The 18434-nt window shown below is 44.8% G+C and overlaps 2 protein-coding genes across 5 annotated transcripts in view; one reads left to right on the forward strand and one right to left on the reverse strand.

Annotated features, from left to right (window-relative positions):
* Window positions 1-492: 492 nt before the first annotated feature.
* LOC135555108 (RNA guanine-N7 methyltransferase-activating subunit-like protein) lies at window positions 493-3981 on the reverse strand. Of its 3 annotated transcripts, none has more exons than XR_010457832.1 (4): window positions 3887-3981; window positions 3310-3480; window positions 1762-2531; window positions 493-1676 (listed from the first exon to the last, which is right to left on the reverse strand). XR_010457832.1 is itself a non-coding variant. In XM_064987469.1 (3 exons), exons 2-3 carry the CDS (start codon window positions 3477-3479, stop codon window positions 2315-2317), a joined length of 387 nt encoding a protein of 128 aa, XP_064843541.1. In that variant the 5' UTR covers window position 3480; window positions 3887-3981; the 3' UTR covers window positions 493-2314. The 3 variants fall into 3 exon arrangements, 1 of the variants encoding a protein (XP_064843541.1); XR_010457831.1 differs by having other exon boundaries at window positions 1719-2531; XM_064987469.1 differs by having other exon boundaries at window positions 493-2531.
* A 634-nt stretch (window positions 3982-4615) lies between these two features.
* The window catches only part of LOC135555122 (homer protein homolog 2-like), a 174582-nt gene continuing 160763 nt past the window's right edge, over window positions 4616-18434 (forward strand). Inside the window, exon 1 of one of the 2 annotated variants that reach the window (XM_064987483.1) lies at window positions 4616-5179. In XM_064987483.1, the coding sequence (XP_064843555.1) occupies window positions 5175-5179 (5 nt within the window). In that variant the 5' untranslated portion in view covers window positions 4616-5174. The remainder of the gene's footprint in view (window positions 5180-18434) is intronic. The other variant, XM_064987490.1, reaches the window with a different exon arrangement.

The raw sequence follows: 18434 nt of genomic DNA on the forward strand, positions 1-18434 counted from the left end.
ATGTAGTGCTCGACACCCTCCCTACTGCAGGTCGTCATTCATTATATAACCCAACAGACGGATGATGTGTCCCAAATCACTCCCCCTCATTTCCGTATACAGAGCACTACTTTTGACCAGGGCTCTGACCCTAAACGTAGGATTTTAGTACGCTGCTGCTATTCTTAACACCGAGGGGTGGTTGTGAGGACCCAGATTAAGCCAATACTATTATTGGACTACAAAGCGTGTTCAAAAGGGGTTCAACATCCCATAACAGAAATAAAACAGGGAGGGACCTAACTGAATTCATCCAATAAGAAACTCTCATTTTCATTGCATAAAAAAGTTTTTTTTTTATGTTTGAAGTTAACGATTCCAGTTGCAAAATACTTTGCTACAGTGGAAAACAAATGAATACACCCTCTGGACATAAAGCATGTTTAAAAGGCTTCAAAATCCCATGTTTCAAGAGGCTCAAGAAAATGGGAGAGAGAGAGAGAGACACAAAGACAATTTTTATATTTGTATTTTTCAGACAAAAAAAAATAAATGGTGTTACTGATTACAATTCCAAGTCACATATTCAACTGGAAAGAACAAGCATATTCGTGACGTAAGAAAGTAGATTACATTGACTGTTCAAATGTGGTTTCATTCATTACACATTTTTTAGATTGATTCAATGACACCGTATCAACATCCAGACCAGCTGAATATGTTGTCTTAGGAGTCAAGACAAACAAACTAAATGAAAACAAGAGAATCACCCCACAATGCACCACATGCCCATCAACACAGTTCATCACACTAGTAGCAAAGATGAGCATCTTAAACATTACATTTGACTCTGCTGCACTGATTATGTCCCAAATGGCAACCTATTCCCTATATAGTGGTACTACTATAGACCAGAGCCCTGTTCCCTATATAGTGGTACTACTATAGACCAGAGCCCTATTCCCTATATAGTGGTACTACTATAGACCAGAGCCCTGTTCCCTATATAGTGGTACTACTATAGACCAGAGCCCTGTTCCCTATATAGTGGTACTACTATAGACCAGAGCCCTATTCCCTATATAGTGGTACTACTATAGACCAGAGCCCTATTCCCTATATAGTGGTACTACTATAGACCAGAGCCCTGTTCCCTATATAGTGGTACTACTATAGACCAGAGCCCTGTTCCCTATATAGTGGCACTACTATAGACCAGAGCCCTATTCCCTATATAGTGCACTACTATAGAAAAGGGCCAATAGAAAAAATAGTTTGTCTCTATGCCCAGACTACTGGCTGGAATAATCAATACCACTGTTGTAATCCTGTTCCGTGTGGATTAGAGCATGACATCACTGATCAATACAATATTACATCTGGAAGAGGTGAGAGATCAGATTGACCTGCTACGGCCACAGTGTGTGTGTGTGTGTAATAACGCAGGGGTCTCCAACCCTGTTCCTGGAGAGGTACCCTCCAGTAGGTTTCAACTCCAACCCTGTTCCTGGAGAGCTACCCTCCTGTAGGTCTCAACTCCAACCCTGTTCCTGGAGAGCTACCCTCCTGTAGGTCTCAACTCCAACCCTGTTCCTGGAGAGTTTTTAGTCCAACTCTAGTCAAACGCACCTGGTTCTAATAATTATCTTGTTGATAAACTGAATCAGGTTAGTTACACCTGGGGTTGGAGTTTAAACCTACAGGAGGGTCTCTCTCCAGGAACAGGGTTGGAGTTTAACCTACAGGAGGGTCTCTCTCCAGGAACAGGGTTGGAGTTTAAACCTACAGGAGGGTCTCTCTCCAGGAACAGGGTTGGAATTTAAACCTACAAGAGGGTCTCTCTCCAGGAACAGGGTTGGAGTGAAAACCTACAGGAGGGTCTCTCTCCAGGAACAGGGTTGGAGTTTAACCTACAGGAGGGTCTCTCTCCAGGAACAGGGTTGGAATTTAAACCTACAAGAGGGTCTCTCTCCAGGAACAGGGTTGGAGTGAAAACCTACAAGAGGGTCTCTCTCCAGGAACAGGGTTGGAGTGAAAACCTACAGGAGGGTCTCTCTCCAGGAACAGGGTTGGAGTTTAAACCTACAGGAGGGTCTCCCTCTAGGAACAGGGTTGGAGTTGAAACCTACAGGAGGGTCTCCCTCTAGGAACAGGGTTGGAGTTTAAACCTACAGGAGGGTCTCCCTCTAGGAACAGGGTTGGAGTTTAAACCTACAGGAGGGTCTCCCTCTAGGAACAGGGTTGGAGTTTAAACCTACAGGAGGGTCTCCCTCTAGGAACAGGGTTGGAGAGCCCCGGGGTGATGTGAATGGGGTCACTCCACAGTAAGAGGAGTTCAGTAGCGGTCGTAATGTGATGGTCTCTGGTTGTAGGAGTTGTATCTTCCAGACTGATGCCCACCACCACCCTGGCCGTAACGCCTGTCCCTGTCTCCCCCGCGGTCCCTATCCCCTCCGCGGTCCCTATCCCCTCCGCGGTCCCTGTCCCCTCCCCAACCCCCGCCCCTGTCCCCTCCCCAACCCCGGCCCCTGTACCCGCCACGGTCCTGTGATCTGAAGAACAGAGGGAGGAAGAGAGAGAAAGAGATGTGGGGGGGGGGAGTGAGAAGAAAAAAAAACACGTCAACCAAACGAACATGTTATCCATCCCAGTAAACTGTAGAATGACATATCAGACCAGCTGCTATTGTTGTGCAGAAACACTTCTGGAAATGTCCTGTACTTACTATGGCACAGAATAATATGGTCGTAGTTAGCAGTCCAATACTGTGTTAAATATATTAATGATGAAGAGACAAGACATGGCTGCGTTCAGCAGATCAAAACGGTGTGCAACATTTGATTGAACAGAAACAGTGGTGTTCTGAACGATCCAGTTGAAGAACCACACGGTTGTGGTAGCACAGTAGGAGTAGGCAGGCCTGGGCAACGCCAGTACTCTGGGGGCTTGCTTGGGGGGGGTCACACCCCGCCATCCACAACTAACACACCTGACTCCAATAATCAAGATCTTCATTTTAGAATACAATTTGTTTATATCAGGTGTGTTTGTAGGGATGGGGGGACAGTGAGACACCAATCAGGCTCCCCGAGGACTGGAGTTGCCCAGGCCTACTGTAAGGTGTGTTGCACTAGTTTAGAGATTTCAAGTGTTCACACACCCATATTAAAATCAGGCCACACTGCACCACCCTCACAAAACTAGAGCAACCATACCTCAGATTGTGGAGGAAACATGTTGTTCAAGTACAAACCGTCACACAATGTAGCAAAACTTTTAATGAGATGAACGCACCCAGTTAGCCAGCTAGTTAAGGTCGTTGTTGTTTACCTGCTGTCTCTGCCCCGGTTGTTTCCACCTCCACGCCCCCCCCAGTCCTCTACCAGTGGCGGGGGGTTGGCGGGGCGACTCAGGTACTGTTGGTACTCCGGGTCCTCGAGAGAGAACCGGTGGGCAAACTGCTCCTCATAGTTAGGCGGCGTTTCTGGACCATCTGTCATTCTACAATGAGAGAAATACCAGATAGTCACTACTTTTTAAAAAACATCTTTAGAAATAACGGGAAAAGGCCGTGGATTAGCGTCGCACGTGTTGTTGCTAGCTAGCTGGTCAGCGGGTTTCCTTTTTTTGCAACAAACAAAACGTTTTTGCAACATAATCCAACTAATGAATACACCCCAGATTTGGTTGACGTAATCAACTATCCGGGAAACGTTATTTGGCGAACAAAGTTACTTTCGCTTTTCTAATAAAAGCTATGTAGCTAGCTAGATATATCCGAGTATTGAATAGCTGCGATGCAGCCAATATAACTTTAGTTTTGACATTGTTGTAAAAACTATTGGTTACATCGCAGCTAAGTATGGCATACAATAGGAACCGGCGAAGACAAAATGTAAGAAATTACCTGTAAATTGTAATTATTCAGCAGACAGCTTCGACATGTACGACTGGACAAAATGTTGACAACAACAGTGCCACGGCAAAAAACGTCCCTCTAGGAACACGCTACCGATATCAATTGGTTCCGGATATCACGCGTACGCCTTTTTTTTTTTTAAATAGTCAACACATTTTATTTAGAGATTTCGCCAACTATTAGCAACAAACCTTTTCCACATATTACTTAAGAGTGAACAATCGACATTCATCAGAAGTAGGTCAAATAATAAAAACTTGATATTGAACCCCTGATGGTTGCAGAGAATCAAGTCAAGCACCTGCCACCTGAAGTAAATTGGCGTGGAATGTGACTTGAGGTGGTGGTCAGCTCAACGAGGCCTGAATCAGAAAAAGAGCCGAAAACCAGCCTCGTCTCCATCAATACGAAATGTAAGTGCTGAGAATAGTAGGTTAGCCTATGCCAATTAGCCTACAGTTAGCCTATGCCTACCTGCATTATATTGTAATTTTGGGCCTAGGTCTATCACTGCAGAATTACATCAAATCAATGCAATGGCATTTGCACAGTTTGAAATAAACACATATTGTTTCTTGTGAAGAGCATATTTAATTGCATGTCACAAATAGGCCAAAAGTCCACTTTTCTCTCTCACGTTTCCCCTGAGAATAGGTTATGAAATAGACCACAGTGTAACTTCATATGCCAGGCTCTTAGAACGCTGTAGAAAGGAGATCATTGTGTGGGAGGCAGGACTGTTGAGAGCAGGTGGAAGCCGCACTGTGTCGCTACTGCTGCTCTCTGCCTGCCTCTCACGAAACACTAACCCATTGGGGAGAGAGCTGAGAGCGCAGATCCGAGGCAAGGCAACTCCAGCGCAGCAGTCAAGGAATATTCAGCGAACATCATAACTTATTATTTTTTGAAAGCACAGCGTTTATCCGCCTTGCGGCTGCGGATAGAAGACACGGAACGGGTGGGATCATAAGTTGTCACCTCATCTGAATAAATAAGTTAGGCTAATGAAATGGCATTAGGTTTTCCTGTGAACGCTTGACTATCAGGAGAATCGAAACGCCGCTCAGCTCGCGAGGGAGTGCAGGGATCATATTTCCCTACTCTCTGTGATCGCATTACTTGCTCGCAGCCGATACGCTGGAATGGACTTATCCAATAGCTAATGCCAAGACTGGATCTATTTTAATTACATTGTTTTTAAAGACACTGCGTTTTTTAAAAGTTCGCTTCTTCCAACCTTTTTATACTTGAAGAGTTGTCCCAAAACTCCGCGGCAATGGGGTAAGTATAGAAGGCACAGAAACGGTTGTCCTCTGGAGCGCATGTAATGTTATGACACCTGCTTTCTGACTATCTAAAATGTCAGTTATGTGTTTGATCTGCATGCATAGGCTACCCTACACTTATTGGGGGGAGGGGGGTTAGAATAGAATGGGTGAATAATTCATCGTAACAATAATCGTTTCAAAAGCTTGTCTCGGCATGGAAAGCGTCCCAGCGCGCGGTGTGCGCGCACGGCTCGCCCGAGGTGATACGGTGGAGAATGCCTCCCTCTCCAAACCATTCAGCGTGATAGCTTATCTCCGAAACCTGTCTGATAGCATACGAGTCTTGTGCCAGAGAGAGACGCACATTTTACAGTTTACCAGGACAAGGTGCAAACCATGGTTCCCATGTAGAATTATTGTCAACAAAAGCCAAGCAATGTCACTTTATGATTGACATATTTTGATTTCTTAGGAAGCCTATAGGCTAATGACAAATAGTACTATTTTCAACCTCTTAGAACTGAACGAGATGCATGTTCCTCTCCTCAGTTATTTGCTACAACATACAGATAGCCTAATGGGCCGTAGACCTATACGAGAGGATATCCTATATGGAAGTGCATACTGCATAGGCGCTTAATTCTGTCTGATGTTATTATCAGCCCTATTCTACAGTATTTACTTTATAGTGCAAACACTGTTATGTCAGTAAGAGAAGTGGCCGACCGGTGGAATCCTCCAATCAGATGCGATCTGTGTGAGGAGGGAAGGATGCCTTCACGCTGCTGGCTCAGCTCGCCTGGCTGGACTCGGCAGGTGGAATCTTCCCCGTCATTGCCTCCAGCTCTGTTCTGCTGTGGGAGAATAGAGGTGCCAGAGTCAACTGTGCCCACGCATGAACAAGCCGCAAAGCAAACGGAGAGAGAGGGGGTGGGTGGGGGCAGTGTGTGTGTGTGGGATGTGATGCCCACAGGGATAGAGGGAGTCTCCTCCTATACAGCTCTGTACATTAGAGATATTGTTAAACAAAATATTCAAGCTCTGTCAGTGTCAAGTCTTGCCATAGATTTTCAAACCTATTTTAGTCAAAACTGTATGTCACTCAGGAACAATCAATGTCGTCTTGGTAAGCAACTCCAGTGTAGATTTGGCCTTGTGTTTGAGGTTATTGTCCTGCTGAAAGGTGAATTCATCTCCCAGTGTCTGGTGGAAAGCAGACTGAACCAGGTTTTTCCTCTAGGATTTTGCCTGTGCTTAGTCGCCATTCCGTTTCTTTTTATCCTGAAAAACTCCCCAGGTCTTAACAATTATAAGCCATACCCATAACATGACACAGCCGCCACTATGCTTGAAAACATGGACAGTGGTACTCAGTAATGTATTGGATTTGCCCCAAACGTACCACTTTGTTTTCAGGACAAATAGTTAATTGCTTTGCCACATTTCTTTGCAGTTTTACTTTAGTGCCTCGTTGGTCTTTGTAGTCGAATCTGTGTTTGAAATTCACTGCTTGACTGAGGGACCTTAGAGATAATTGTATGTATATTGGGGTACAGAGATGAGGTAGTTATTCAAAAATCATGTTAAACACTGTTAAATGCACACAGACTGAGTCCATGCAACTTATGTGACTTGTTACACACATTTTTACTCCTGAACGTATTTAGGCTTGGCATAACACAGGGGTTGAATACTTATTGACTCAAGACATTTTTACTCCTGAACGTATTTAGGCTTGGCATAACACAGGGGTTGAATACTTATTGACTCAAGACATTTCAGCTTTTAATGTTTTTTTTTTAAATGAATGTCTAAAAACACAATTCCACTTCTCATATTTATGTATTCCAATTGAATCCATTTTAAATTCAGACTATAACGCAACAAAATGTGGAAGGTCAAGGGGTGTGAATACTATGTGAAGGCTCTGTAACAGATGTGTTGGGTTGTTGTGGTTTAGCGTCATGGTTACAACGACCTCCAGCCTTTCTCATCCTGATATCAGTCATCTCAACTGTTTTACTCTGAAGCTTTTTATTTTGTGGTCTGAGCATTGAGATTCCATTATCTTGATATAGATGATATATAAATAAATACATGCATATTTAGATGGAGAGGTAGGCTACTTTATAAATCTCAGAGGGGAAAATGTCAAATCATATTGAATATTTAGAATGATTTATCTTGGTCTCCTTCTGCATCTGGCCTTCACCTCCTCACATCAAACAGCTGTCTGTTGGCAAGGCATCTGGCCTTTACCTCCTCACAGCAAGCCATCTGGCCTTTACCTCCTCACACCAAGGCATCTGGCCTTTACCTCCTCACACCAAGGCATCTGGCCTTTACCTCATCACACCAAGGCATCTGGCCTTTACCTCCTCACACCAAGACATCTGGCCTTTACCTCCTCACAGCAAGCCATCTGGCCTTTACCTCCTCACACCAAGGCATCTGGCCTTTACCTCCTCACACCAAGGCATCTGGCCTTTACCTCCTCACACCAAGGCATCTGGCCTTTACCTCCTCACACCAAGGCATCTGGCCTTTACCTCCTCACACCAAGGCATCTGGCCTTTACCTCCTCACACCAAGGCATCTGGCCTTTACCTCCTCACACCAAGGCATCTGGCCTTTACCACCTCACACCAAGGCATCTGGCCTTTACCTCTTCACACCAAGGCATCTGGCCTTTACCTCTTCACACCAAGGCATCTGGCCTTTACCTCTTCACACCAAGGCATCTGGCCTTTACCTCTTCACACCAAGGCATCTGGCCTTTACCTCTTCACACCAAGGCATCTGGCCTTTACCTCCTCACACCAAGGCATCTGGCCTTTACCACCTCACACCAAGGCATCTGGCCTTTACCACCTCACACCAAGGCATCTGGCCTTTACCTCTTCACACCAAGGCATCTGGCCTTTACCTTTCACACCAAGGCATCTGGCCTTTACCTCTTCACACCAAGGCATCTGGCCTTTACTTCTTCACACCAAGGCATCTGGCCTTTACCTCTTCACACCAAGGCATCTGGTCTTTACCTCCTCACACCACCAAGGCATCTGGCCTTTACCTCTTCACGCCAAGGCATCTGGCCTTTACCTCCTCACACCAAGGCATCTTGCCTTTACCTCTTCACGCCAAGGCATCTGGCCTTTACCTCTTCACGCCAAGGCATCTGGCCTTTACCTCCTCACACCAAGGCATCTGGCCTTTACCTCCTCACACCAAGGCATCTGGCCTTTACCTCTTCACGCCAAGGCATCTGGCCTTTACCTCCTCACGCCAAGGCATCTGGCCTTTACCTCCTCACGCCAAGGCATCTGGCCTTTACCTCCTCACGCCAAGGCATCTGGCCTTTACCTCCTCACGCCAAGGCATCTGGCCTTTACCTCCTCACGCCAAGGCATCTGGCCTTTACCTCCTCACGCCAAGGCATCTGGCCTTTACCTCCTCACGCCAAGGCATCTGGCCTTTACCTCTTCACACCAAGGCATCTGGTCTTTACCTCCTCACATCACAACAAGACATCTGGCCTTTACCTCCTCACACCAAGGCATCTGGCCTTTACCTCTTCACACCAAGGCATCTGGCCTTTACCTCTTCACACCAAGGCATCTGGCCTTTACCTCTTCACACCAAGGCATCTGGTCTTTACCTCCTCACATCAAACAACAGTCTGTTGGCAAGACATCTGGCCTTTACCTCCTCACGCCAAGGCATCTGGCCTTTACCTCTTCACGCCAAGGCATCTGGCCTTTACCTCCTCACACCAAGGCATCTGGCCTTTACCTCTTCACACCAAGGCATCTGGCCTTTACCTCTTCACACCAAGGCATCTGGCCTTTACCTCCTCACACCAAGGCATCTGGCCTTTACCTCCTCACGCCAAGGCATCTGGCCTTTACCTCTTCACACCAAGGCATCTGGCCTTTACCTCCTCACACCAAGGCATCTGGCCTTTACCTCCTCACACCAAGGCATCTGGCCTTTACCTCTTCACACCAAGGCATCTGGCCTTTACCTCCTCACGCCAAGGCATCTGGCCTTTACCTCCTCACACCAAGGCATTTGAATCAAACATGTCATAACACTTAATATGAAGCCATGCAGCTGCAACAACTAGTGTTGACATGTCATCGTGACTAGACACAGTCATCAGATTATTATGGGTGTGTGTTGTTGCATTGAATCAGTACCTAGGCTGACATATCAAACAGTATTTAATATAACAATGACTGAATCCGATCTGTTTTGGGTGCTGTGTGACGTGAGAAGGTTCAGTTCTTGACTGAGTTTCCGTGCTCGGTGAAAGGAGAAGGATGTTGATATGCTTCCTCTTCAGAGAGAGATCGTCATGACGGCAGTCTTGGAATGTGCTAGACTGGTTCCTGACGCACCTGAGTCATACTCAAGACACAGTACTGTACCAACTCACCCAACCGGTCTGGGCTTTAGGAACTAGGCTTTAGGAACTAGGCTTTAGGAACTAGGCGTTCCGTGTCAGTGTTTCCCCTAGCTCAGTCATTTTCCAGGCGGGGCCCTGGAAATACCCCCCCCCCCCCCTCCCCCCCAGGTCCTCCTTAACCTGATGTTTCAACTGAGAACCAACTTGAAGTCAACTTGTATTTTAGTCCGGGACTAACAGTGAGGTGGTGGGAGAAAGACAGTAGTGTGGTCTTATGTCATTCTGGGAGCGGTTGCTGAACCTGCCCTACTGCAACGTCATCATAACACAGACCTGGAGGAAGGTCGCACCTGTCTCCTGTTGATCCCGCTCTTCCTTAGCATTCATCACACCTTCTTACTGTAGTTTGACTTCTACCTCTCTCCTGTTGATCCCGCTCTTCCTTATCATTCATCACACCTTCTTACTGTAGTTTGACTTCTACCTCTCTCCTGTTGATCCCGCTCTTCCTTATCATTCATCACACCTTCTTATCGTAGTTTGACTTCTACCTGTCTCCCTTGTAATTCAGTCATCACACACCTTGTAATTCAGTCATCACACACCTTGTAATTCAGTCATCACACCTTGTTAAACACTGAGTGTAAAAAAACATTAGGAACTCTTCCCATGATAGACTGACTGATTGGGGCGGCAGGGTAGCCTAGTGGTTAGAGCGTTGGACTAGTAACTGAAAGGTTGCAAGTTCAAATCCCGAGCTGACAAGGTACAAATCTGTCGTTCTGCCCCTGAACAGGCAGTTAACCCACTGTTCCTAGGCCGTCATTGAAAATAAGAATTTGTTCTTAACTGACTTGCCTAGTTAAATAAAGGTAAAAAAAAAAACTGGGTGAAAGCTATGATCCCTTATTGATGTCACTTGTTAATTCCACTTCAATCAGTGCAGATGAAGCCTAGTTGAAATAGGTGAAATAAGGATTTTCAATCCTTGAAGCAATTGAGACATGGATTGTGTATCTTTGCCATTCAGAGGGTGAAAGGGCAAGACAAAATAATATTTAAGTGCCGTTAAACGGGGTGTGGTAGTAGGTGCCAGGCGCACCAGTTTGTGTCAAGAACTTCAACTCTGATGGGTTTTTCACGCTCAACAGATTGGTCCAAAAGGACATCCAGCCAACTTGACACAACTGTGGGAAGCATTGGAGTCAACATGGGCCAGCATCCCTGTGGAACGCTTTCGACACCGTTCCTAATGTTTTGTATACTCAGTGTATAGTCTCAGTTCTCCTTGTAATTCCTAGTCATCATCACACCTTCTCAATATGTAGCCCCAAAGCCAATTCCTACTTTGGCCGCCTTTCCTTCCAGTTCTCTGCTGCCAATGACTGGAACGAACTGCAAAAATCACTGAAGCTGGAGACTCATATCTCCCTCACTAACTTTAAGCGTCAGCTGTCAGAGCAGCTTACAGATCACTGCACCTGTACATAGCCCATCTGTAAATAGCCCACCCAACTACCTCATCCCCATATTGTTTTTATTTTTGCTCCTTTGCACCCCAGTATCTCTACTTGCACATTCATCTTCTGCACATATATTAATCCAGTCTCTATCACTCCAGTGTTTAATTGCTATATTGTAATTACTTCACCACCATGGCCTATTTATTGCCTCACCTCCCTTATCTTACCTCATTTGCACACACTGTATATAGACATTTCTACTGTATTATTGACTGTATGTTTGTTTATTCCATGTGTAATTCTGTGGTGTTGTAGATTGTAGTGAAGCTCAATACCTTGGACAATCTAGTTTGATACTGGTGTCAGTAGTGAAGCTCAATACCTTGGACAATCTAGTTTGATACTGGTGTCAACAGGTGTAGGGAAGCTCAATACCTTGGACAATCTAGTTTGATACTGGTGTCAATAGGGAAGCTCAATACCTTGGACAATCTAGTTTGACACAGGTGTCAATAGTGAAGCTTGGAGAGGCATTTTAAAGGGGATATGTGTAACTTCTCAAACAAAACACACGGAACAAACCGTTCCATTCCAGCCAGTCAGAGTACAGCTCAGTCCTGCCTATCCAATACTTTTAAACACAAATTCAACTACAGATTGTGCCTTTTTACAGTTGAATGTGTGAACCAGACATGGGAGCACAGCCTTGTGATGTCATGAATCATAATGCAATGACACAATAGATGAATTGTTTGCAGTATCGATAGTGTTCAGAGGACTGTTGATAAGGGGGCAGATGAGTGTGGACATATTGATCTTTAGTGGTGTTGGTCCTGGCCTTGGTTTCCCCTTCAGGCTGGGGTTATAGATTAACTACGGCGCCTCTGTCTCTCTCTGTCTCTCTGTGTCTCTCTCTCTCTCTCTCTCTCTCTCTGTCTCTCTCTGTCTTTGTCCCCTCTCTCTCTCTCTATCTCTCTGTCTCTCTGTCTCTCTGTCTCTCTGTCTCTCTGTGTCTCTCTCTCTCTCTCTCTCTCTCTCTCTGTCTCTCTGTGTCCTCTCTCTCTCTCTCTCTCTGTCTCTCTCTGTCTTTGTCCCCTCTCTCTCTCTCTATCTCTCTGTCTCTCTGTCTCTGTCTCTCTGTCTCTCTGTGTCTCTCTCTCTCTCTCTCTCTCTCTCTCTCTCTCTCTCTCTCTCTCTCTGTCTTTGTCCCTCTCTCTCTCTCTCTCTCTCTCTGTCTGTGTCCCTCTCTCTGTGTCTGTGTCTCTCTCCCCTCTCTCTGTCTGTGTCCCTCTCTCTGTGTCTGTGTCTCTGTGTCTCTGTTTGTGTCTCTCTCTGTGTCTGTCCCCCCCCTCTCTCTCTCTCTCTCTCTCTCTCTCTCTCTCTCTCTCTGTTTGTGTCCATCTCTGTGTCTCTCTCTGTGTCTCTGTCTCTCTCTCTCTCTGTTTGTGTCTGTCTGTCTGTCTGTCTGTCATTCAGTGTGTTTTATGTTTTGCACTACAGTAATCTATATATAGTGGTGATGGAGGGGAATTGATAGTTACATATCGCAGTATTATTTTTGACGATATTATATCGATACTTTGACTACTTTGATACTTCTATTAATTTATTTTTACTAGGTAGCGTTAGCTAGGTTGTACCTGCACCAAAACTCTGGTATTTTTCATCCTATATCTATTTCTCCATATATTGTTTTACATTTTTAAATATTTTTATGTTTTCAACACTTTTATTTCCCTGACTGATCAAAACTCATTTTCTCACGTTCTCTCTGGTCTCTCTGCAGCAGATATATAGTGAGTAATATGTTTGGAACATCAAATCACAATAAAATCACAGTATCAAATCACAATACTTATAGAATCACGAGAATGGCAATACATACCATATGGTGAGTAGGGCTGTGATTATACCAGTATGGTGAGTAGGGCTGTGATGATACCAGTATGGTGATGATACCAGTATAGTGATGATACCAGTATGGTGAGTAGGGCTGTGATGATAGGGTATGGTGATGATACCAGTATAGGGGTGATGATACCAGTATGGTGATGATACCAGTACGGTGAGTAGGGCTGTGATGATACCAGTATGGTGATGATACCAGTATGGTGAGTAGGGCTGTGATGATACCAGTATGGTGATGATACCAGTATAGTGATGATACCAGTATGGTGAGTAGGGCTGTGATGATACCAGTATGGTGATGATACCAGTAAGGTGATGATACCAGTATGGTGATGATACCAGTATGGTGATGATACCAGTATGGTGATGATACCAGTATGGTGATGATACCAGTATGGTGATGATACCAGTATGGTGAGTAGGGCTGTGATGATACCAGTATAGTGATGATACCAGTATGGTGAGTAGGGCTGTGATGATACCAGTATGGTGATGATACCAGTATGGTGATGATACCAGTATGGTGAGTAGGGCTGTGATGATACCAGTATAGTGATGATACCAGTATGGTGAGTAGGGCTGTGATGATACCAGTATGGTGATGATACCAGTATGGTGATGATACCAGTATGGTGATAGGGGTGATGATACCAGTATGGTGATGATACCAGTATGGTGATGATACCAGTACGGTGAGTAGGGCTGTGATGATACCAGTATGGTGATGATACCAGTATGGCGATGATACCAGTATGGCGATGATACCAGTATGGAGATGATACCAGTATGGTGATGATACCAGTATGGTGATGATACCAGTATGGTGATGATACCAGTATGGTGAGTAGGGCTGTGATGATACCAGTATGGTGATGATACCAGTATGGTGATGATACCAGTATGGCGATGATACCAGTATGGTGAGTAGGGCTGTGATGATACCAGTATGGTGATGATACCAGTATGGTGATGATACCAGTATGGCGATGATACCAGTATGGCGATGATACCAGTATGGTGATGATACCAGTATGGTGATGATACCAGTATGGTGAGTAGGGCTGTGATGATACCAGTATGGTGATGATACCAGTATGGTGATGATACCAGTATGGTGATGATACCAGTATGGTGATGATACCAGTATGGTGATGATACCAGTATGGTGAGTAGGGCTGTGATGATACCAGTATGGTGATGATACCAGTATGGTGATGATACCAGTATGGTGATGATACCAGTATGGTGATGATACCAGTATGGTGAGTAGGGCTGTGATGATACCAGTATGGTGATGATACCAGTATGGTGATGATACCAGTATGGTGATGATACCAGTATGGTGAGTAGGGCTGTGATGATACCAGTATGGTGATGATACCAGTATAGTGATGATACCAGTATGGTGATGATACCAGTATGGTGATGATACCAGTATGGTGAGTAGGGCTGTGATGATACCAGTATAGTGATGATACCAGTATGGTGGTGATACCAGTATGGTGATGATACCAGTATAGTGATGATACCAGTATGGTGAGTAGGGCTGTGATGATACCAGTGTGGTGATGATACCAGTGTGGTGATGATACCAGTATGGTGATGATACCAGTATGGTGATGATACCAGTATGGTGATGATACCAGTATGGTGATGATACCAGTATGGTGAGTTAGGCTCTGATGATAAGTATGGTGATGATACCAGTATGGTGATGATACCAGTATGGTGATGATAAATGGTGATGATACCAGTATAGTGATGATACCAGTATGGTGATGATACCAGTATAGTGATGATACCAGTATGGTGGTGATACAGTAAAGCTGTGATGATACCAGTATAGTGATGATAAGTATGGTGATGATACCAGTATGGTATAGCCTGATGATACCTAAGTGATGCAGTATGCTCTGATGTAAAGTGATGATGTATGTGATAAATACAAACAGACAACTCTTTAGTCCTTTGTGAAAGCCTGGTACTAAAGCTGCTCTATGTAAAGTATTGTGTGATATAGCCTGGTACTAAAGCTGCTCTATGTAAAGTATTGTGTGATATAGCCTGGTACTAAAGCTGCTCTATGTAAAGTATTGTGTGATATAGCCTGGTACTAAAGCTGCTCTATGTAAAGTATTGTGTGATACACATGGAAAATAACCAAATGGGACTCTGGATGACAACAACAAAATGTTTGTTTCCGTCATTAGGGATGTTTTCCTAAAGAAGCTAAATCAGCTTTGTGTTTCTTTTCCCTTGTCACGATACTAATGAGTATCGATACGGGTGTTGACCCGTCCCTGTTCCATACGTTGACCCCGTCCCTGTTCCATACGTTGACCCCGTCCCTGTTCCATACGTTGACCCCGTCCCTGTTCCATACGTTGACCCCGTCCCTGTTCCATACGTTGACCCCGTCCCTGTTCCATACGTTGACCCCGTCCCTGTTCCATACGTTGACCCGTCCCTGTTCCATACGTTGACCCGTCCCTGTTCCATACGTTGACCCGTCCCTGTTCCATACGTTGACCCGTCCCTGTTCCATACGTTGACCCGTCCCTGTTCCATACGTTGACCCGTCCCTGTTCCATACGTTGACCCGTCCCTGTTCCATACGTTGGCCCGTCCCTGTTCCAATACGTTGGCCCGTCCCTGTTCCATACGTTGGCCCGTCCCTGTTCCATACGTTGACCCGTCCCTGTTCCATACGCTGACCCGTCCCTGTTCCATACGCTGACCCGTCCCTGTTCCATACGTTGACCCGTCCCTGTTCCATACGTTGACCCGTCCCTGTTCCATACGTTGACCCCTCCCTGTTCCATACGTTGACCCCTCCCTGTTCCATACGTCTCTGGCAGTACAGCCCTAATGTACAGACGGACTGATTCCATACAGCCCTAATGTATAGACGGACCAGTACAGCCCTAATGTACAGACGGACTGATTGGCAGTACAGCCCTAATGTACAGACGGACTGATTGGCAGTACAGCCCTAATGTACAGACGGACTGATTGGCAGTACAGCCCTAATGTACAGACGGACTGATTGGCAGTACAGCCCTAATGTACAGACGGACTGATTGGCAGTACAGCCCTAATGTACAGACGGACTGTTTGGCAGTACAGCCCTAATGTACAGACAGACTGTTTGGCAGTACAGCCCTAATGTACAGACAGACTGTTTGGCAGTACAGCCCTAATGTACAGACGGACTGATTGGCAGTACAGCCCTAATGTATAGACGGACTGTTTGGCAGTACAGCCCTAATGTATAGACGGACTGATTGGCAGTACAGACAGATTGATTGGCAGTACAGCCCTAATGTACAGACGGACTGATTGGCAGTACAGCCCTAATGTATAGACGGACTGTTTGGCAGTACAGCCCTAATGTATAGACGGACTGATTGGCAGTACAGCCCTAATGTATAGACGGACTGTTTGGCAGTACAGCCCTAATGTATAGACGGACTGATTGGCAGTACAGACAGATTGATTGGCAGTACAGCCCTAATGTACAGACGGACTGATTGGCAGTACAGCCCTAATGTATAGACGGACTGTTTGGCAGTACAGCCCTAATGTATAGACGGACTGATTGGCAGTACAGACAGATTGATTGGCAGTACAGCCCTAATGTACAGACGGACTGATTGGCAGTACAGCCCAGACAGACTGATTGGCAGTACAGCCCTAATGTACAGACGGACTGATTGGCAGTACAGCCCAGACGGACTGATTGGCAGTACAGCCCTAATGTATAGACGGACTGATTGGCAGTACAGACAGACTGATTGGCAGTACAGCGGACTAATGTATAGACGGACTGATTGGCAGTACAGACAGACTGATTGGCAGTACAGACCTAATGTATAGACAGACTGATTGGCCTTACAGCTCTAATGTATAGACTAGAGGTCGGCCGATTTCAAGGTATTTTTGGATGCCGATTTTTATTTTTTATTTTATTTATTGATTTATTATTTTTAAACCTTTTATTTAACTAGGCAAGTCATTTAAGAACACAATTTTTACTAGTCATTTAAGAACACATTCTTATTTTCAATGACGGCCTAGGAACAGTGGGTTAACTGCCTTGTTCAGGGGAAGAACAACAGATTTTTACCTTGTCAGCTTGGGGATTTGAACTTGCAACCTTACGGTTAACTAGTCCAACGCTCTAACCACCTGCCTCTTGTTGCACTCCACGAGGAGTTTGCCTGTTACGCGAATGCAGTAAGAAGCCAAGGTAAGCTGCTAGCTAGCATTAAACTTATCTTATAAAAAACAATCAATCAATCAATCATAATCACTAGTTAACTACACAAGGTTGATGATATCACTAGTTTATCTAGCGTGTCCTGCGTTGCATATAATCGATGCGGTGCGTATCGTTGCTCCAATGTGTCCCTAACCATAAACATCAATGCCTTTCTTAAAATCAATACACAGAAGTATATATTTTTAAACCTGCATATTTAGCTAAAAGAAATCCAGGTTAGCAGGCAATATTAACCAGGTGAAATTGTGTCACTTCTCTTGCGTTCATTGCACGCAGAGTCAGGGTATATGCAACAGTTTGGGCCGCCTGGCTCGTTGCGAACTAATTTGCCAGAATTTTGCGTAATTATGACATAACATTGAAGGTTGTACAATGTAACAGGAATATTTAGACTTATGGATGCCACCCGTTAGATAAAATACGGAACGGTTCCGTATTTCACTGAAAGAATAAACGTTTTGTTTTCGGAATTATAGTTTCCGGATTTGACCATATTAATGACCAAAGGCTCGTATTTCATTATGTTATAATTAAGTCTATGATTTGATATTTGATTGAGCAGTCTGACAGAGTGGTGGTAGGCAGCAGCAGGCTCGTAAGCATTCATTCAAACAGCACTTTAGTGCGTTTTGCCAGCAGCTCTTCGCTGTGCTTCAAGCATTGAACTGTTTATGACTTCAAGCCTATCAACTCCCGAGATGAGGCTGGTGTAACCGATGTGAAATGGCTAGATAGTTAGTGGGGTGCGCGCTAATAGCGTTTCAAACGTCACTCGCTCTGAGACTTGGAGTGGTTGTTTCCCTTGCTCTGCATGGGTAACGCTGCTTTGAGGGTGGCTGTTGTCGTTGTGTTCCTGGTTCGAGCCCAGGGAGGAGCGAGGAGAGGGACAGACGCTATACTGTTACTGGCAATACTAAAGTGCCTATAAGAACATCCAATTGTCAAAGGTATATGAAATACAAATGGTATAGAGATAAATAGTTTTATAATAACTACAAACTAAAACTTCTTACCTGGGAATATTGAAGACTCATGTTAAAAGGAACCACCAGCTTTCATATGTTCTCATGTTCTGAACAAGGAACTTAAACGTTAGCTTTTTTACATGGCACATATTGCACTTTTACTTTCTTCTCCAACACTTTGTTTTTGCATTATTTAAACCAAATTGAACATGTTTCATTATTTATTTGAGGCAAAATTGATT

Source organism: Oncorhynchus masou, chromosome 2 (genome assembly GCF_036934945.1).
Source record: "Oncorhynchus masou masou isolate Uvic2021 chromosome 2, UVic_Omas_1.1, whole genome shotgun sequence".
NCBI lineage: Eukaryota > Metazoa > Chordata > Actinopteri > Salmoniformes > Salmonidae > Oncorhynchus > Oncorhynchus masou.